The 19,498-nt window shown below is 40.4% G+C and overlaps 1 protein-coding gene across 8 annotated transcripts in view; it reads left to right on the top strand.

Annotated features, from left to right (window-relative positions):
* The window catches only part of GLIS1 (GLIS family zinc finger 1), a 208,199-nt gene that overhangs the window by 178,615 nt on the left and 10,086 nt on the right, over positions 1 to 19,498 (top strand). For 6 of the 8 annotated variants that reach the window (XM_030033950.1, XM_030033949.1, XM_030033945.1 and 3 more), the window contains 2 exons: positions 2,243 to 2,393; positions 17,963 to 18,147. In XM_030033950.1, the coding sequence (XP_029889810.1) occupies positions 2,243 to 2,393; positions 17,963 to 18,147 (336 nt within the window). The remainder of the gene's footprint in view (positions 1 to 2,242; positions 2,394 to 17,962; positions 18,148 to 19,498) is intronic. The other 2 variants (XM_030033947.1, XM_030033946.1) reach the window with 1 other exon arrangement.

The raw sequence follows: 19,498 nt of genomic DNA, 5'->3' as shown, positions 1-19,498 counted from the left end.
CTGCTAAAACTACCTTTTGAGGGTGTTTGAGCTTGTTGGGCGAGTTATTGACAGGGGCCAGTAATAGTCTGCTAGACTTAGAGAGCATAAACATCTCTTTTTAGGTTCGGCAGTTTCCTCCAGCCGGTGCTGCCAATATAACTGAACTGCATGTTGTAGGAAATACAGCTGAAGTGTGAAATGACACTGTACAGTCAAGGTCAAATTGGTATTTGGCTCATCTGCCAAGCCTGATTGATAATGAATGTATGAACAGTAAGGATTTGGGGGAAGTGGAAACTATTGTATTATAAAATGGACTGAAGCCACCAGTAGAAAAACGACATTTTCACAGTGTAGCATCCTAGCTACTGACTTACTGTTATCAGGAGAGGCTTTGACAAATAAATCCTAGCATCACCTGGGAACATCTGACTTCTTAAAGCCCCTTCTGTCTGGCTTTCAATGCAGAAAGCAAGTTGGTTTCACTGGCTGGTTGACAAATGTTCTGTCTAGTGGGAGATAGAGATGATGTGGTTCATTTTTGTTGCTTTAGATCTGTCAACAGCTGAGGACTCATTGTTCATGAGAGGTTTTTGACTCATCTGAAGTCCCTGACAAAGGTGGCTGGAATCTTGCCTTAGTGGTTCTGCTCTTCAGTCGCACAGAAACAGATGCTGACATTCAGCCATGTCTTAGGCGCTCAGAGGGCTGTCACACATTCCCCACGGCTCCAGATTTTCGTGATGTTTTCTGCTTGTTCCATGTCACTCGGAGGGCTCGGGAGGAGTGCCATCCAGAATCCTGTCAGTGACAATGGGACACGTCCAAGCATAGCTGACACGCAGCTCTGTATTACTGAATGTGTAGCTCTGCACACAGTGAGTGGGAGAGGAAAGGTGAATGCTACAGGAGGAGAGAAGGCAAGAAACTAGGCCTCAGAGGCGGGTGTGGGGTCTTCTGTGCTGCAGCTAGACACTGTGGGAACTGGCAAACTTCATTTGCTCCCCACAGCCTTCAGAGTACGGTGGCTGCTCTAGTCCTTCTCTGTGTGTAGATTCCCTGGGAGGCTTGCCCTGGCGGGCCAAAATTCTGGGAGATGTGTTGTAGGCAAACTTTAAGAAGAGGAGGAGAAGGGCAGAGGAACTGAGAAAAGAAGGACTAGACTTTTCCAAGAATTGCACTTACTAGGAGCCAGTCCTTTTTTCCCCCTGCCATAGGGTGGCATTTGCAAACAGTGTTCATAACACCAGGCAGCAAGCACTTCTGCAGTCTCCCCTGATTGCAGACACCTGCCCTCAGTGCAGCCTTCATGCCAAAAGTCAGTGTCAAGGCCCTGACCCCTAGATAGGCTAGACTGTCTTAGTGCATGGCTTACTCTTTAGAAGGGAGACTGTAAGAAAAAACTTAATCCCAGCATCTTAATTCAAGAGTCCTGGACAAAGCTTCCTCAACAAAGTATGTGCTTGAGGGCATGATAGACACTTGACTCTTGGTGCCTGACTGCCATCGTAGAGGAGAGTAGCAAGAGTCCTAAAAAAAATGGAACATCAACACTCCTTCGGTACCTCTGTGTACTAGTAAACCTTTTGTTTTCATGGTCTCATTAAAAATTTCTCCTCACTCCGCATTTAATTTATTTGGGTTTCATTTGTATCAATATGTGATATTTTTAAATGGTCTAGGATGTCCAGCAGCATACTAATTGAAAGTCAAATTAAAAAGTTTTAAATGAACAATGAAAAAAACCAAATCCTGGTCCCCCTTATACAAACACAGTGCATTGAGTTCAGTGTCTAATGTGGTGTTGGTAAGGTATTATGTACAACTCTGCTGTCAGTATGAGCTCCCATCATTCTGCAAACAACGAGCACTGTCAGTTCTCACTCAGAACTATGGTGAAGACAGGGTGAGAGTCCTGCCAATCCTGCCAGCTGCTAGGAGGAGTGCTTACAGGTCTGCAGTCACAGCGAGGAAGAAACGGACCATCTGAGAGGGTTGGAGGGGAGACAAGCATGTGTCAAAATACCTTGATAGAGCTTTGAGTGCTGGTCCAAGCACAGCAGCATTCACTAACGTACTGGGTCTCTGAGTAAGTGACTCCCCCTGGCAGTATGTCTCCTCCCCCAACAGAAGTGAGCTGCTGTGTGTTTGTGTCTCAGGGTCGGGTGGGGGATAGGGAAGGAGTTGGGGACTCTCAAGGACTTCCTTGGATGCTTCTTTCCTTGCTTATTTTATTTTGCAAAATGATGTGTGTTCACAGGCATGTACAGTGGTTCCAGCGCTAACCATAACGGTCCCTCACCAGGTATATTGCCATCTTCTCATGACATCCCTTCAAGACACCATCCGCTTGACTCTACCCTTTCCAGTCCACATCACCATCAGTCACCGCTGGAGAGTGCCAGGGAAGGGTATGTGTGTGAAACATGCTTGGCCTCTGTCTGGCATGATAATGAATGATTAATTGTTTATTTTACTTTGCATAGACACTGTTCAAATGGAAAACACTGGCCCAAACTAAGCATTTTGTTTGTTTTAGAATCATAGAATAATTTAGTTTTGAAGGGACCTCAGAAGGTCATGTCAGCCATCCCCTGCGCAAAGCAGGGCAAACTTTGACATTACTATCAGGCTGCTCAGGGCCTTGTCCTTGTCTTCAACAAAACACACTAAGATTTTTTTTTCTTCATAGCATGCAATTGCATTTAGATTTTAATTTTTTTTTTTTTTTTTAGTTCTTCCTTGATGACTTTTTGTAGGTTTGGATAAGTGCAGAGAACTTTTCTCAGCTACAATGAGAAATCTCTCAAAGGGTAAAACCCCAAACTCTGACTCACTCAGGAATAAGGCAGTGTTTGCCTTAGTAAGACTTACTTCGTCTCAGAGCAGCAGGCTTTCTCACTTCCTTGCTCTCTGATAAGATTTTCCATAATACATCTCTCAGCAGCAGGCATTAACCAGTAAGATCCTAATCAGGGAAGAGTATATTGTCACACTGATTGTATAGATTGCATTGCTACAGTATGGATTGCATTGCATTGCTACAGTATCTGATATTTCTAAAGCACTGTTTGCTCAAGGATCTCATAACACCTTCTCAACAGTGAAGAATCTCTGTAAGCCACAGAATTCTGCTCTAATCTTTTTGCTCAGATTTTTTTTTGGTTCCTAGGCTCATGCAAATTAAACATCAAACTCTACAGTTTTTCTTCCCAGAACTTTGGACAGGGAGGGGACTCTGATTTTGCTTTACTGATGAGAACTTGGGATACAGAGAGATTAAGAGTTTTTTTTTTTTTCCCCTAAAAATAGGTTGGGGTTCTTTAGAAAATACAGCAATTGAATGTAGAGTTTTTCCATCCTAGTCCAGTGACTGACCCATCGCTTCTTTATAGGGTGAAAGGAAAGCCCAGAAGGTTTTTAATTGTGTGCTTTAAGCAAAGGGCAGAAGGCAGAGTGTTTGTGGCATGGAAAGGGCACAGTAAGAATACATCTGGAGTAGGTGAAGAACAATCTGATTGAGGAAATTAAATTAGGAAGAAATTACTCCATTTTTTTCTTAATTGGGGGATGAATGCTGTAGCAAGCTTAGTTTCTATACCCAGTTCCTCCTTCAGGCATCTCTTCTGACCTATGCCAGCAGCAGGTACCAGTGCCCCCTCTCAATGTATGATGCATATCTGCCCGTCATAGGAATAGACTTCTGTCCCTGTCACATCAGATGCCTGTGCCCAACCCTTCTCCTTCCCTGCCCTGCCACCCACATTCCTGACCTTCTGTTTCCTGTTGGCAGGCTCATGCCCATGGCAGAGTCATGGCCAAGAAGGAGGCATTGGGCATGCTGATTTAGGGGGAAGTTATACCAGATAAATACGAAGTTTTCTGTAGCAGAGAAGGCAGTGAGCACAAACAGGAGTGGAGACAGACAGTCCAAAATGAAGGTAATCCACGAGCTATTCTTTCCCTGCAGGATGGGACTACTTGAGCCTGGGGGAGTAGGATCCCTTCCTCTCGCTGCTGCCCAGTGTGCTGCTAAGCTGTTTCCTCTTTGAGTTGGTTCTAGGATGGGCTTCTTAGGGGAGTTAAGACAAAAAATCCCAACCAAGAGTGAAATAAACTAAAGATATACTATGGGAAGGATTTAACAGGCTGTCAGTAAGGTGGATTTGTTTCTAAGGCACTTCACATTTTGGCACTGTTAATAAGAAATGAAAGCAAAGACTTGACCAGAATGAGGGCAACAGGCAGTTTTCCAACTTGAGGGGTCTGAAGCTCCCAGATGAATTCTCCCTGCTGCCCCTCGTGTCTCCATTCCAGAGTATGACACTTCTCTTTCAGGAGAAACACCATGCTGAGTGAGCTGAGTTTCTCACAGAGCTCCTTCTACAGAAATTGTGATCATTTGCTTAGGCCAAAGTTTACATCAGAATTGTCTCTGCTCTTTTCAGTTCTAGTGGAATAGGTATTCTTTCTCAGAGGAGACAACAGTGCTGATTGATTATCAGTGCTTATATACCTCAGTAATGTAAAGTCTTTGCAGAAACATCATAGTTAATATGTAAGAGTGAGATGATAACAGATTTCTAACATGAACCAAACATCAGGAAATGGAGAGTGGAATGTGGTTTTGAATAGTTATTTTAAAACAGGTAATCTAGTTTCATGACATAATTACTTGGAATTTTTCAGCATCTCAAGTACCATTTTCTAAACTCAAAATAATCTGCATTCAGCATTGTCATGCCCAGTCCAAGATCCTTTTTGCTGTATTTAATTGTTTATGCTTACATTATTAATGACTGCTGAAATAAAGCCCAAACATGACATTTTCATTGCAAGTACAGAAACTTAGTGTGAACTAATAGTCCTTGAATTTCATTTAGCACAGTTTTGTTTAAACCACTCATCCATTTAACTGGGCAAAATCACTTAATAACCTAATGCTTGGAGCCACTGAATTATAGAACTGTTACACCTTTGCCAGTTCATAGCAGTATGCCATTACTCATATAAAATATATATGGTTTACAATAGGAAAGAAACACCTAACACTACCTTTCTTCATATTAACTTCTCCAGCTTTCTGGCACACATATAATGTTTTGCCTCACTTGTCAGCTGTCTCAGCATTCATGTTTAAGTAAATGCGAAGAATTTCTATACTGTGAATCAGTACGATGACAAGACTGGATTGCATAGTTTAAGTTTGTGGAATGAACCAAATGATTACGATCAAGAAATCTAATTACTGAGTCATCAAATATTCAAGACGCCAAAAACTACATGAGGCAGAGTACAAATAGTCTACTCAAGTTTGACATAAGATTCAGAATTTGATTTAAAGGCTTTTTCTTTTCTTTTTTAAAAAAGCCCTATGTTATACCATCCTTTGCCAAAGTCAATACCAAGTGCAGCAGTCAATTTTCCCAAATGGTTTGCTAAGACATTTAAATAGTTTGACAAAATTATCTAATTCACTTGAAAATGTTCTAACAAAATCTGACTTCATTACCAAATGTATTTATACTGGCTTTATACAGGATGGAGAGTATTTTTTCAAATTCTAGTATGAAGTGTATGCTAGACCAAAAAATTTTACTTATATTGATATTAATTAAACTAAAATTGTGTGACTGAGAAATATTTTGCCATCCAGAAAGTGGGCTTGTCATGATTCAGGTTTAAATATATATTTATTTTTTATTTCAGGTAGCGAAGGTTTGTTTTAGCATTTCTTGTAGCATATGCCATGTATGTCTAACTCCGTTTCATTTTGCCCTTTGCAAAAATAGTCTATTTTGATTTGTGGCAGAATGAAGACAGAAAAACAGCTTTTAGTATTAAATCTTAGGTCAATGTTGCACTTGGCTTTCTTTCTACTATTTTTTTAGCTGTTATTATCTAAGTCATCTAAAAATGTACTTAGTTTCATTTGTAAACTATCTCTGTAAATTCCAGTTTAGAATATTTAGTTTGATAAATTATCAGCTTAAATGAAACTGATATGACTAAAGTTAAGTGAGTTTGAGTGGTGGCACCAAGTTAGGGATTTGCACCAATTTAGCTTAATGACCTAACAAGGTCACTTTGTAGGATCTGAACACGGTCCCTCTATATGTGACTGTGAGGCCCTCTGTCACTTGTGTCGCCCATAACAAACAGCACTTATGTTCTCAGAAGAAGCTGGGGGTACTGACAAATAATAACTTTATTGGGAAGGTGATGTGTCTCCAAGGGAAAGGAAAGTGAAACTATTTTTTTATATTCCTGTGGTAATTTAGGTCATTTCTGCTCTGTAAACACAACAGTAAATGAAGAACTAGTGGGATTAAGACATCTGTGATGTCCATAGGTGATGATTAATGAGAACTCTGAATCCAACCTTGTGAGCCTTTAATATAAAGGATTAAGTAATCAAGGTTAGAGCAAGGAGCTTACACAACTCTCTTTTGCCTGGGCTTCTCACCAGCTAACTGCAACCAGTTCAAACTATGTTCCAGACCCCCCTGAAGAGCCACTTACCCATACCAAAATCACAAGAAACAGGACTTAAAAACAATCAAGTGAAAAAAGACATTTTAATCAGGCTGCTTAAACATCAGAATTTTTGTTTGCTTGCTTCTTAGCACCTGTTAATTCAAATACTACAGAAATACTTAAATGTAAAGAGTTCTGTGTTAAAAATTTAGTCCTTCATTTCTCTTTACATAAAGTAACACAAGGTACACAGAGCCTCCCTTCTTGCTCAACCAGGGAACACCAGATTTGAAATTCCTGGTATTTTTAAGGTTGAAACCAAATATGCAGGTTAAAATCTTGTGTGGTAGATTTGAACGTGTACAGCTACCATGTTATACTTTGGCAATAAGAGACTGTAAGCCAGCTCCTACCCACATTTCAGCCCTGTTACATACATTGCCAGGACCCTGTCAGGTGCCTCCATTTCAAAGAAGAATCTGGTCCAGCCCCCCTACCTGCTCTCAGTGAGCTCGGGGAAAGCACCCTCCAACAACCCCACATCTCTGCTCTGGGGGACTGGTTTTGGCTTCAGCTTTGCTGGTAGATGATGATGGCATACAAAGGGTTTGGTGGGTGCTTGCTCATCAGATGGGACCAGGCTCAAATTGTGACTGTGAGAGTTTCACTGTTGTTTGCAAGCAGCTGGTTTTCTGGAGTATGGCTCTTTCTAGAATAAGATTTAAGAAATCGCCCCCAAACCAGTAAAAGAAATGGGGGAGATTCATTTCGGTACATTATGTTATCTCCTTGAACTGCCAGAATCCAGGCCAGGTAGGAAAATACCTTTGTGTACCTAATTCTCATTACCTTAAGAGACAATTAGGTGTCTTAACTACTTATGTCTAATTTTTATTAATCTTTAAGTTTGTGAACTCACATAAATAAATTGATTAGGAACTGGCATGTTGCTAGGATCTCTATAGGAAACAAACTTTTACTCTCTAGAAGTACTCTGGAGAGCTAAATACCTACACAGTTTTTATAACAGTTCCTAGGACCAAGGAGATACATCACTCATTCATTGTGGATTCCACTGGAGAATACTCTTCATTTATAATAGAATACACAAGTCAGTTTTTTAGTCTTTCTTTCAAAAGCACTAAAACCAATAACAAGAAACAGATATCTCTGACAGCTGAAAACATTTTCAATGGAGGAAGCCAAGAACCCATCATAATTTATCTCAGTGTTATGGATCTGAGCACGCAAAAGGGGCATCAGTACATCTGTCCAAAGAAAGAACAATGTACAGGTGCGGAGCTGAGGTTCATGTAACAAAGAAAATCAGTAATTAAAAGCATCTGGTTTCAAATCCCAAGTCATTTATCTCATTGTAGAAAATGTGATCAGAATTCATTTATAATCATGTCCAGATAGGCTTATACAGTTTTTCCCCCCCTTAAAGCAAAATTAGCATTAGCATAGGCTTACTTCAACAATACATGGTTAAGAATAACTTAGTGCTTGATCATGGGGTAAAATATTGTTTGGCCAGCAGCAGAAATAGGTGGGCATGTATTTAATTTCTGTTTCTAAAAGGGCTGGATTGACATTCATTAGAGAGCCTTCATCAGTGCATCTCATAGGAAGCCTATGTTGCCTGCCCAGAAGTGACACTGTAACAAAACTATCTTAGAGTAAGAAATAAGAGAGTTACAGGAGAAGGTGGGAGGTTAAAGGAGTTGGTCAGAGTAACTTAGAAACCATTTAAGAAGGATTCAGCTACAGCTCTTCTGCATTATATTAATGATTTTAGCCATTACTGGTTTTATCTGTAGTTAAATTTACACTTAACATCTGTACAGCTGATTTTTTTCTGTTCCTTTTTTTTAAATTTTGGTTTGCTTTTTAAGTGAAACTTCTGCAGTTAGGTGTAAACCATATATGCCAAACACAATAATTTATCATGCTATAACAAATGATTAAGTTATCTTAACATCTCCCACTATTGGGTATAGTGCCTTTTAGACTGTAAACTTGAAGAAAGCAGACATCAGCTACCTGTATAGAATCTACCTGCACCTGGAAGCATCTTGCTGCATACTTGCAGGGAATAATGATCTTAAATGACTATAATAAGATAGATCCGTCAAGCATGCAGTACATGCCAGATAATATTGAATAGACAATATCTGTGTTTGATTGCACGTCTTTGTAACTGACTTCCTGGCAACCACTTGAACCTATGGCAGTGTTCTTTATTTAAATAAGTTTTGATACTTCTTTGACCACATTAGTAAGGATTTTTTTTACTTTTGAAATATATTTTCCTGCTAGATTGTTAGCAAGAATAAGTTTTCAAATTCCCCTTATGTGTAGCAGCTTCCACTGTAGTGGTTCATCAGCTTAATTTCAAAGATTATTCAACATTATTCTAAATAAAAACATCTTTTAGATGGGCACAGTTCCCATAATGATTGCTATGATTAACTGCTTTGCAGAAGTTGCACATATCAGGTCAGAACAATTGTAGAGATACTCATTTAACACAGAAAAAAACGTGTTTGTGTTTATGTGTGAGTTTGTGTAGGTAATGACATGCATTACAAAATACAGAGTTATGTTTTACACCCAACTGAGACTTGCATATGTATTTGTTAGAAGAGATTGTGAGTATTTCAATAAGTCACTCTGTACCTGAAGAGATAGGCCCACACAGAAAGCTTTTGAGTGTACCAGGAAAGGACTCCTTTGGCTACTGCGTAATTTTTTAACCCAAAGCTGTTTTCATATCACTGTTACTGGTATTATTAAAAATATTCTAAAGCAATTAAATGACCTAAGACTCTTCAGTCACATTAATGGTCCCATGCATAGTGTTCTCCATAATGTTTACGAAGCCCCCTCTTACTCCTTATAACTAGCTCCTGCACTCATTGTACGGGCACTTGACGCTGCTCAGAGAGCGGGTGGGTGAAGATGCAGAACTGGATTCAAGTAATCCAAGTGTTGTGGTTTAACCCCAGCCGGCAGTTAAGCACCACGCAGCCACTCGCTCACTCCCCCGCCCCAACCTGGTGGGATGGGGGAGAGAATAAAAAAAAAGTAAAACTCGTGGGCTGAGATAAGAACAGTTTAATAGGACAGAAAGGAAGAAACTAATAATGACAATAATAACAATAATAAAATGACAATAATAATAATAAAAGGATTGGGATATACAAAACAAGTGATGCACAATGCAATTCCTCACCACTCACTGACCGATGCCCAGTTAGTTCCCGAGCAGCGATCCCCCCCCAGGCCAACTCCCCCCAGTTTATATACTGGGCATGACATCACATGGTATGGAATATCCCTTTGGCCAGTTTGGGTCAGCTGCCCTGGCTGTGTCCCCTCCCAACTTCTTGTGCCCCTCCAGCCTTCTTGCTGGCTGGGCATGAGAAGCTGAAAAATCCTTTACTTAGTCTAAACATTACTTAGCAACAACTGAAAACATCAGTGTGTTATCAACATTCTTCTCATACTGAACCCAAAACTTAACACTGTACCAGCTACCAGAAAGAAAATTAACTCTATCCCAGCCAAAACCAGGACACCAAGGCAGTATTGTGAATGAAAAATAGTATCTTGTATTTATCTAGAAGCTAGGAAAAGGCTCACATTGCCTCAGTCCTACTTTAAAGATGTTACACACGGAGGTATGTCTCACACGCTGCATTAGTAGCAGAGCCAGGAATAGAGCCCAAGTCTCTTAACAGCAGCCACCTCCTCAAGCTGACAACAAGCACAGCAAGAAGAGAGGAAAACAGAAACACGGTATCGTATCTTGCAGTCACGGAGCAGAGACTGAGGCCTTGTAAGAAGGGCAGTGTGTCACAGCCCAGTAACTTGTTTGCTCGTTGTTTATAGAAAAGGGTAATAAAAACGCAATGATGCCCAGCAAGGTGATCTGCATTGAAGAATTTATTATATATCAGGGAGAGCGGGGGGGGGGGCGGGAAGAGGAGAAGGGAAGAAAGAGGGAGAGAAGGAAAAGATTCCTTGCATTCCAGAAGCGTAGCCAGAGGCACCTGGCAGTGATTAGTGCAAAGGTTCACCAAACTTCAGATAGAGTCCGTCTTAAAAAAAAAAAAGTGAACGGTATAACTGTTTCCTGAGCATGTGCTGACAGAAATTCCCGTAGGGCAAGACCCAGAACAGAAACACGTGGCAAGAGATTGGGCGCTATCCAGAGACCAGATTAGCAGAGCTTTACACATCATTTTTAATATTATGGGAAGAGATGAAAATCAGTGTTAACTTTTTTTTTTCCACTAAAAAAAAAATCTCCTGGTCCTGGAACTGAATTGGACTTTCTCACAATATAAGTAACTATAATGCCTGGGGGAGAGATTTTATGAATGAAATGGTTGGCATGCTGGATTTTATGGTAGAACCTGGTTTCATGGAAAATCTCAGGTTTTGTAACTAGCTGCAATACTGTACGAGTCATTTAAGATAAAACATGGAGCTTCTTTGCTATGTGCTTCTTACTCTGGTGCTTTATTATATACTTTTCTTCATATTAATATGACTTAAACATAATTCTCAAAGTCAAGATTGTTTGATATGGCGATACGCTGCGCATGAGAACTGTATTACAGAATGTTCTTATAACCCAAAATATACAAAAAATTATTTGAGATAAAGGACAGATGTTTTTCAGTCTGGACTTGGTCCTGTTTCCACTGAACTCAATGGGATATGGGTTGAGGTTCTTTGTCTAGCTGAGGAATCTGCCAATCAAGCCATCACATCACAAAAAAAAAAAAAAAGACCCAGACAGTTTTCATATTGGAAACATCCCTATTTTAGATATTTCTATTTTGCGGTTACACTTCGTTCCCACTTACTATTCAAGAATCTTAGTTTGAATATATTTTCATTATTTTTCAATTTTCAATTCCATTCAATATTTTCTAATTAAGTACACTGTGTGTAGTTTTTGCCAGTCAAGAGATGATCAACTAGATCATGAAAAAGCTCATGTTAAACCAGCTCAAAACCTGGCTTTACAATTTCTTACTCTCTCTTAATTTGTCCAGAAACTGGTAGTGAACAAAGACTGGCTAAAGCAAAGTGTAAATCTGTTTCTTACTCAGACTAAGTACTGTGGATGAATATAGAAAACATACATCTAGACAACTTGACAGAAAGCTCAGAAAAATCAATGGTGATATGTATTTATTTTGTGGTTCTTTATGTTGCAATAATATTGGAACAAGACACTTGGTGTGCATTGTGAAAATACACGAATTCTTACACACCACTGCCTACATTGGGAGGCTGAAAGTGGGGGCAGGATAAATAATTCTAAAACAAGGAAAGGTTACTTGTAGCCTATTAGATGTCTTTCCTATAGATCACTGCTAGCTCATGGCATACCTAGATAGTTCCCTCACATAGGCCTTACTTACAGTTTAATACGAACTTTCACCATCCAAAATATATTGTTAAAACACGATCACAAGAAATTTATGTGAAAGTCTTACTAGGATTTCTGTTTGTGATTCCTAAAGGTATGCACTTCATAAAATGAGAGAGAAGACAGATTAATATCTTCGATGTTTTGACTTAATTTTCTTTTTTAAAAAATCCTTCTGTTAAAATGAAGATTTCTGAGTATTCCCATTGATGTGAGTGACATGCTTTCCAGTAGAGGTGAGGAATTGGCTCGTTGTCCAACACTTGATTTAATGACGCTTCATGGGTAGTATCCCACCTGACTTCAACAGCTTCCCTTAGGAAGGGCTGTGAAGCTGAGTATTTTAAGACAGTGTTTAGCATGGTGCAGAAGTGTGCGCAGTATCATAGACAAGGCATGTTATTGAGTTAGGATCAGTTCTTCCAATAGTTTTCTGTTGGTTGTGTGGATGAAGGTATTACATAAACGGGATTTTTCTGATTAGTCCTTTTACTTAATTGTCTAGTGACGCTTCCTCAGGAGAGGAATGCATTAGCTTTGCAATTCCACCTGAAATCATAGGTCCCTCAAGACTAGTATTATGTCTTCAGCGCCATCCTACACATGGTGCTTCAAAGGGAATTTGAAAAAAACCCGCAATACCTGGTCAATTGTATGAAGTTGTATGATGAGTGAAGAGAGAGAATTCCTCTCTGCATCCTTGGGTGATCAGTTTACATCCTGAAGCACAAGATTTGATTACCCCTCGCTTAGCATGGAAATGTTGGTTTTGGCCATTAAATTATTCAGTCCCTTTTTAAAAAACTAGGTATTTTGTTTGATTCTGTGACTTCCTGTGGCTATGAATGCCACAGGCCAGGGCATGCTGTGTGAGCAAAATGTTCCTTTTGTTTTAAGCTGACCTGCTTCTCTCTGTGGTGCATGCCCTGTTGCTCCTGTGTCTTGGACAGGGTGGAGAGGAGGCTGGCTTCTCCACTGCACCCTTGTAATCTGAAAAACTGCATTTTAAATTATCTTCTTTCAGTGGCATGCTTCTAGTTTTAGCAGTTTTACTTTGTAAGAAAACCCTGTCTTAGTATTCTAGTAGATCTTCAGCTGTTTTTAACTCCCACAATAACTTAATACATCAAAACTGAACTGGTTTTACCACTGTGTACATTAATAAGTGGTCATTAATAAGTAGATTCTTACTGCATCCAACTGTGTAGTTCCCCTTCTGTTATTATCACTGCTCAAGAAAGTTGCACATTATTCCCGAAACGCTGCTGTTCCCAAAAGATACTGTAAGTTCAAAACCAGTCAATGTGTAAGGAATGTAGACTCCTCTGGTGCATGCCTCTCTGTATGAGAGGGATTGAGAAGCACCTACTGTCATTAGGTCTGAAGTCACCAAAATGAATCTTCAGGTGAAAAAGCTTTCCTACTTGCATCATATATTACATACAGCAAAATTTTTAGCAACAGCAGTTTTATCAGTAGGCAACTGGAAATCTGCTGGATTCAGAGAGGGCTTGCTAGTAACTTCATTGGTGTCTGTAGCAGATAACGGCTAGGAATAAGGTAAATGCATGGTTAACAGGTTACCTTTCACATAAGGGACATCATAGGGTTTCTGATAATGGAGTAGTAAAAGCCTTACAGTGGGTTAATTTGTTGTTTGAGTTACTAAGTGTTTTACCATCAAGCATCCTTGTAAGACAGAGCAGACTCTGTCAACAGTCAGACTATATCAGCAGTGCAAGCGATCTGTAAGAACAATTGATTCTTCTTAGCTTTGTCACAAGATTAGGGACGTAGCAAAAAGATTTATGCTCCTGAGCAGAAATATTCCGTATAGCCAGGAGCCCTCAAATTTAAAGAATTAAGGAGGGATAAGGATTTTTTTTACATGTGTGAGAGTATTTATTTATATCTCTCTCCCTATAGCTATATATAGGCAGAGATATATATTAAAAGGCCCCAAAAGGACCTGCAAATTTACTGAATTATACAAGTTACAATTAAGGTAAAATATATGGTATATATTTATTATTAATATCCAAACCAAAGCAAGCTGTGAGTATTAACAGGAAATGTCCAGGCTATTAGTTATTGAAACATATATGCCTGAGCTACTGCCTGGGAATTTTTAATGTATCCAGCTGAGCTGCTAGTGTAAGTAGTTTAGTGTTTGTTCTTCCACACAGAAGGCATCTCCTTTTAAGCTCTTTTCTGTTGCTAATGCATTATCTATTTAACTTGTATCAGGAATGATTCCTCCTCTCTTTTAACAACCCGAGTATCACAGCAACCTAATTAGTAGGCAAATATTCAGGAGAGAATTAAAAACACGGCACTGGGAACTGGACAGTTAGCTGATGAAAAAACTCTCCTTGAGCGTGCCAGAGCACATTCACACATGCATACACACACACAAAGTAATATTTTAGGGACCAGCTCGAGCTGTAGGCATTGTGATGAATATTTTAAGGAGACAAATCCCCATGTTGGCCACTTGTGCTAATATAGCCAGACTTTTCTGCTGAGCAAAGCTCTTTCCTAGCTAAAAACTCTGCCTTAACTTATGGGAAACATGTTAAATTCCCTGTTTGGGAGAGACTGAGCAGAACGCAGTAGATTTTACGGTGACCTGCTCAACTGTATGAAAATCTCTTCATGCAGAGGAGGTGGCAATGGGCAAGTGTTACACAGAGCTTTCAGGGTTTCAGCTCAGGTTCCGGTGCTACAGCAAGTTCCTAGGATACTGGCTGCCCGCAGACAGCTATGTTTGCTGAGCTCCAGCACCGTGACAGCAGTGCCGAGCGGGAGCAGCAAGCTGGCAGCTCACCCAGCTGGAGCAGGGCCCCGCACACCTCCGCACCCCTCCTGCCTCGCGTGGGGAATCTCACCTGCTCTTAACCAGTCATTTCAAAGGCTTCGAGGCACAAACGCCGTCACAACCGTTGAGCGCACACACAGGAAAAAGAGGAATGCAAAAGAGCGTGAATGGGGAGAAGCACTGCTTTAAAAATAACAGTAAAAACTGTTAAATTCTTCTCACATGGTTAAGATTTAAATAGCCTCTGGGAGCAGTTAAACTGAGTAGGGAAGCTGGGATTTTCAGTATTCCCACAGCTGGACACCTTAAATGTACCATTTTTGTTTGACATGCAACATACTTGCATAGAATTTAAAAATGTGATTACCGGACCATGCTAACAAAGCACTCAACAGAGAGCAGCCCAGCAGGCCTCTATGGGGTGCTACATTTCCCAGCAGTAGCTAGGACAAGACATTTCACAAGAAGGCAGCGGAAACCCAACACAGGCAGTTGCAGAGTACTCGCTCACCAGAAGTATTTTCCTCCTTCATTCAGAGTGGTTTCTGGCTCATCCAGGGCTTGGAGTTTTTAGTACATCTTTTGTTTCTCTTTTAAATGTGTGTGTGGTCATTATCCATATAAATGTCACTATCATGATCTCTTTTAGCTATTATCTTTCCAATGAAAACAACTGCAATCTTTTTAATCTCCTTTCAGATAGAGGCATTTCCAGGCTTCTAATAGCATTTCTGGCGTGTCGAGGACAATGTCTCCATGTGTGCTGTTTGAAGGGGCTGGTGACCATTTTGTAATTTGTGGTTGTGCTTTGCCGGCACTCGCAGCCTTAGAAGAAGAGACTGTAGCAAAGGCTTTTCTGTAGGACCCAGCAGATAAGGTCGGCCCCATCTTCATGTACTAGCTCACCACAGACACGCATTTGAGAGTGTTTGCAGAAGATACAAGTTGTAGCTGGGCTACACAACAGCTCGTTTGTGTTAAACTATTTCTCTGCTGAGACCTTTGAGGAAAAACTACAGCCACGTGGGAGCTGACCTTAGCGTTTAGCTGCTTCTTAGCAAATAAACTCGTTATTTTCCCCGAGCATCTGCTCTTCAGCAGTTGACTCCAGCGAGCATTTTCTGTCTCTGACCTGAAGAGGGCACAGGTAGCCCCTGCATTCCCTGCGTCCCTTTTCAGCACCTCTGCAGCCCCAGGCCTTTACCCTGGGGTATGGCACGGCCATCCCAGCTCTCTTGGGATGCACTTAAAACAAAAAACAGATCAGATTTTTTTTCTTTGCATGTTGGCTCTTAAAGTTCGACCTTAGTCCTCTTTATTTTACATATTGCTGGTCATCACTTATTGGGGAGGTATTATCTTTCTCATAAAAAAATTTATTTTCCAGTTCTTACATATTTGGCTTGAAAATATCCTTGCCTTCACCCATTTAACAATACTGGTTTAATTCTTCAGTTTAGTTTGGGGATATTAAGTGTCCCTGTGGTTTGTATTATATGCCTTATTTTCCTGCTTTGGGAGATGGAATTATTTCAGCATAGGATGGGCTTTGACTGGTTGATTTATTTAAGCCCCTTTTAATAGAGTGTCACTGTGACAGCTTTTGGCAGTGTTCCTCTGCCTCTCATGTTAAATGTGATTAAGCTGTTGTCACCATTAATTCACAGTTCATCTATATTTACCTCTTGAACGCTCCCATGTAGTGCTTCTCCCTAAGTCAAGCATAGCCTCGCTCCCCAAATTTAATCCTAACTGCTCCAAGAAGCAGTCATGTAAACTAGTGAGGAACTGCTATTGCAAATCATGGTTTATGGTGTTTGAACAGCTTCTGCAGTGGTGAAGGAAGACACTAGTGAGAGATGTAGTTTGGTTTTTAGTTGATTCTTTGTACGGCTGCAACGGTTTGCGCTCAATATTTTTTTTCCAGCTAGGTCACGTGGATTATAACCTGCAGGGGTATTTTTATTTCTACACCTCAGGACCTGTAGCTGTGAAGTTTCAGCAGGGCGGCTCTCAAACAGACAGCTGGCTTTTCTAGTGTCTGAAGGTTCTAGTGCTGCTCAGAGAGCTGCTTCTTATGTTTAGCAAAAGCTCCAGAGGCAGCAGAGTGTAAATGGTGAGCATACAGTCCACCCAGCCCGCACATTTGATGGTGTAACACTGGGCTATGGAGCAAAAGGCCATTTGTCACAGCTACCATAGGAGGGTAAAAGATCCAGCGTCTACCTATTCACACGTTTAAAGAGTTAGTTGAATGCAGCTCTAAAAGAGGCTTCTATGTGAATGGCCAGGTTTTTGGTCCCACCTTCTGCACCATGTTATCTTTCTGGCTGTAAATGGCCAAAAGACAGGTCTCTGGCAAAAGGTTCATCCCTTCTGGGCCAGCTGCTGTACCACCCCTTGCTGGGATGGTTGCGCTGTGGCAGGGAGGAAGCACTGAAGCCTCTCTGCTCCACTGGTGGCCGAGGATGCCCGGGGACTTCATGGAATTGGGTTAGTGAGGTTCTTCCTCAGCTGCTCCACCTCTTGTGGGAGTGTTGGGTCAGGGTCTGTTCCCCGAGCGGGGCTGCCCCAGCGCTCCTGTGCTGGCCCGAGTCCCAGACATCTGGGGGGTATTTTCCATCTCTCAGGTAGAACTACTTCTCAGTCTTACACTGAGCGGTGCCACCACTCACTCAGTAAGCAAACACTTACTCAGGCTTTTTCTTTGAAAGGACAGTACCATCTGTTGCAGTTAAAGCTGTATTTCTAAGTCTAAAAAATCCTACATGAGGAATAACTGAAACTAATGCTTTTCTTTATCTTGGCTGCAACTTGGGTGTAAAGCTTTACTCCGTTAGAGCTACGAAGGCACTTAAACAATTTACTTGCATTTACTCACTCTAACTACATTTTCCACTTCTGTTTGCTGGACATGAATCTCAGCTCACGAAATTTTAAATTAAAACTGAGCTGTGTTTAAGTTGCTTACTGAGGAGTGGTGTCATTTTGATCCTGCCATTATGGCTAGTACAGGAGTTAGTGTAAAGGAACAGAAATCCTTTTCTAACTCCCTTTCCTCTTAATGAGTACCTGAAAGGAGCACTGCATTGTTATCTTTTTTTTACAATATAATTTCTACCTGCAAAATAAACATTTCTATAGTTTGGCCGTTATGGCAATAGGGCCTTTCAACTATTTCATTTTCCCATATTGTGATGTGATATGTGAAGTTTTTCTGTATTTTCTTTTTCTAGGCTTGCTCCCAACATAATCTCTCCACTTGTCAGTCCCCTGAAGGCATTAGTTCCACCTTCCCTATTGCAGAAACACGACTCTCCGTCATCACACAGCCAGTCACCAAATGGGCAGCAATTTTCTGGAATACCAAATAAACCATACGCTCAATTTCAAAACCAGTCTGTACAGCAGGGATCTCAAGGTAACTTTTCCCTCCGTTTTTTTTGTTTGTTTGTTTGTTTGTTTTAACTTTCCTAATTCGTAGTTAGGGAGAAAGAATTAAATCATTTATTTCAGTTTTTGCATTTTCAGCCAATACTGTCTTATTAAGGGACTGCCAGCATTTCAATGGGAACTCCAATTCTTAAAGTGGCTTAATAAACATACAGAGCAACATTTTCAGACCAGTTCATGCTGTAATATGTGATCATAATGGGGAAGGCTATCAGAATAGCAGATTTATTGCATTTATTCAGGTTTTTCTCTAGTTGGCTACTACCTATGCACCTCATCTGACTGGTCATCCAGCCTTCCGTCAGCTTGGAGAGAGTGACCATACCGAAGCAAGAGCCATCTAGTCCCAAAATACACAGGCTGAAGCACACACACCTTGGCAATGTCCTGCTCAGTCCGCTGACAGTGATGCGCTAGACATGAGTTTAGATAAAGAAAAATTATCTTCCTATTTATTATTTGGAAGACTGGCATCTGTAGTATTTTATATAATAATACGCAAAGGCAGTCTGTACAACTATAGAGTGCCAGTGTGATTTGAGGACAGGAGTGCGAGCAACTAAGCAGCTGTCCCATTGCTTAATTTAAAACATTTTTTGTTCTGAATTACGCAGCCTTTTTAATTGGGACCTTATTTACCTATTCCAGAGTTCTGCTGCAGGAACTAATTAATGTTTCTGCAATTTTTGAGGTATAAATTAGCAAGAGATATTATTATCACAGATTCTTCCAGTAACAGGAGCTTGCATATTTAAGAAATATGTTATATAATCCAGATGGTATGCTACTTAAGTGTGGTAAATATTCACAATAAAGAAGCGTGCAGGACATCTGTCTGGTTGCAAGTATAACCAAGCATATAAGTTTATACAGGCAGATAACCAGCTTTTTGAAACTCGTTTCACAGCTGTACTGTCATTTGTATAAGGTCATTTTTGGCTGGCAAAGTATCACATGTGATCAATTTACCAGTGGGCAAAATAGGAGGTTTGCTTTCTCTCAATATATACTAAGGCTAGGTCTGAAACACAGGAGCTGAACACAAACCCAGTGAGCAATTCACAGCTGTAATGGGGTTCAGTATCCCAACAGTTCCCTCTGCCCTTCATTCTCTGAGGAGTATTTTTGCTCTTTGGTTGGACTGACTTAGTCTGAAAAGTTAAAGCGTATTATATTAAATGATTTGTGCTGAAGGAAAAACTAACTCAACCTGATGCTCAACAGATTATTCAATTTAAAAAGATTAACTCTGTAAGGCAAAAGTGGCAGATTTATGATAGCATATAATGATATATGATTATGTTACTATAATGAGCTAA

Source organism: Aquila chrysaetos, chromosome 12 (assembly GCF_900496995.4).
Source record: "Aquila chrysaetos chrysaetos chromosome 12, bAquChr1.4, whole genome shotgun sequence".
In the NCBI taxonomy this organism is placed as follows: Eukaryota; Metazoa; Chordata; class Aves; order Accipitriformes; family Accipitridae; genus Aquila; species Aquila chrysaetos.
The sequence above is the reverse complement of the archived record's forward strand: the minus strand, read 5'-3'. Positions and strand labels throughout refer to the sequence as shown.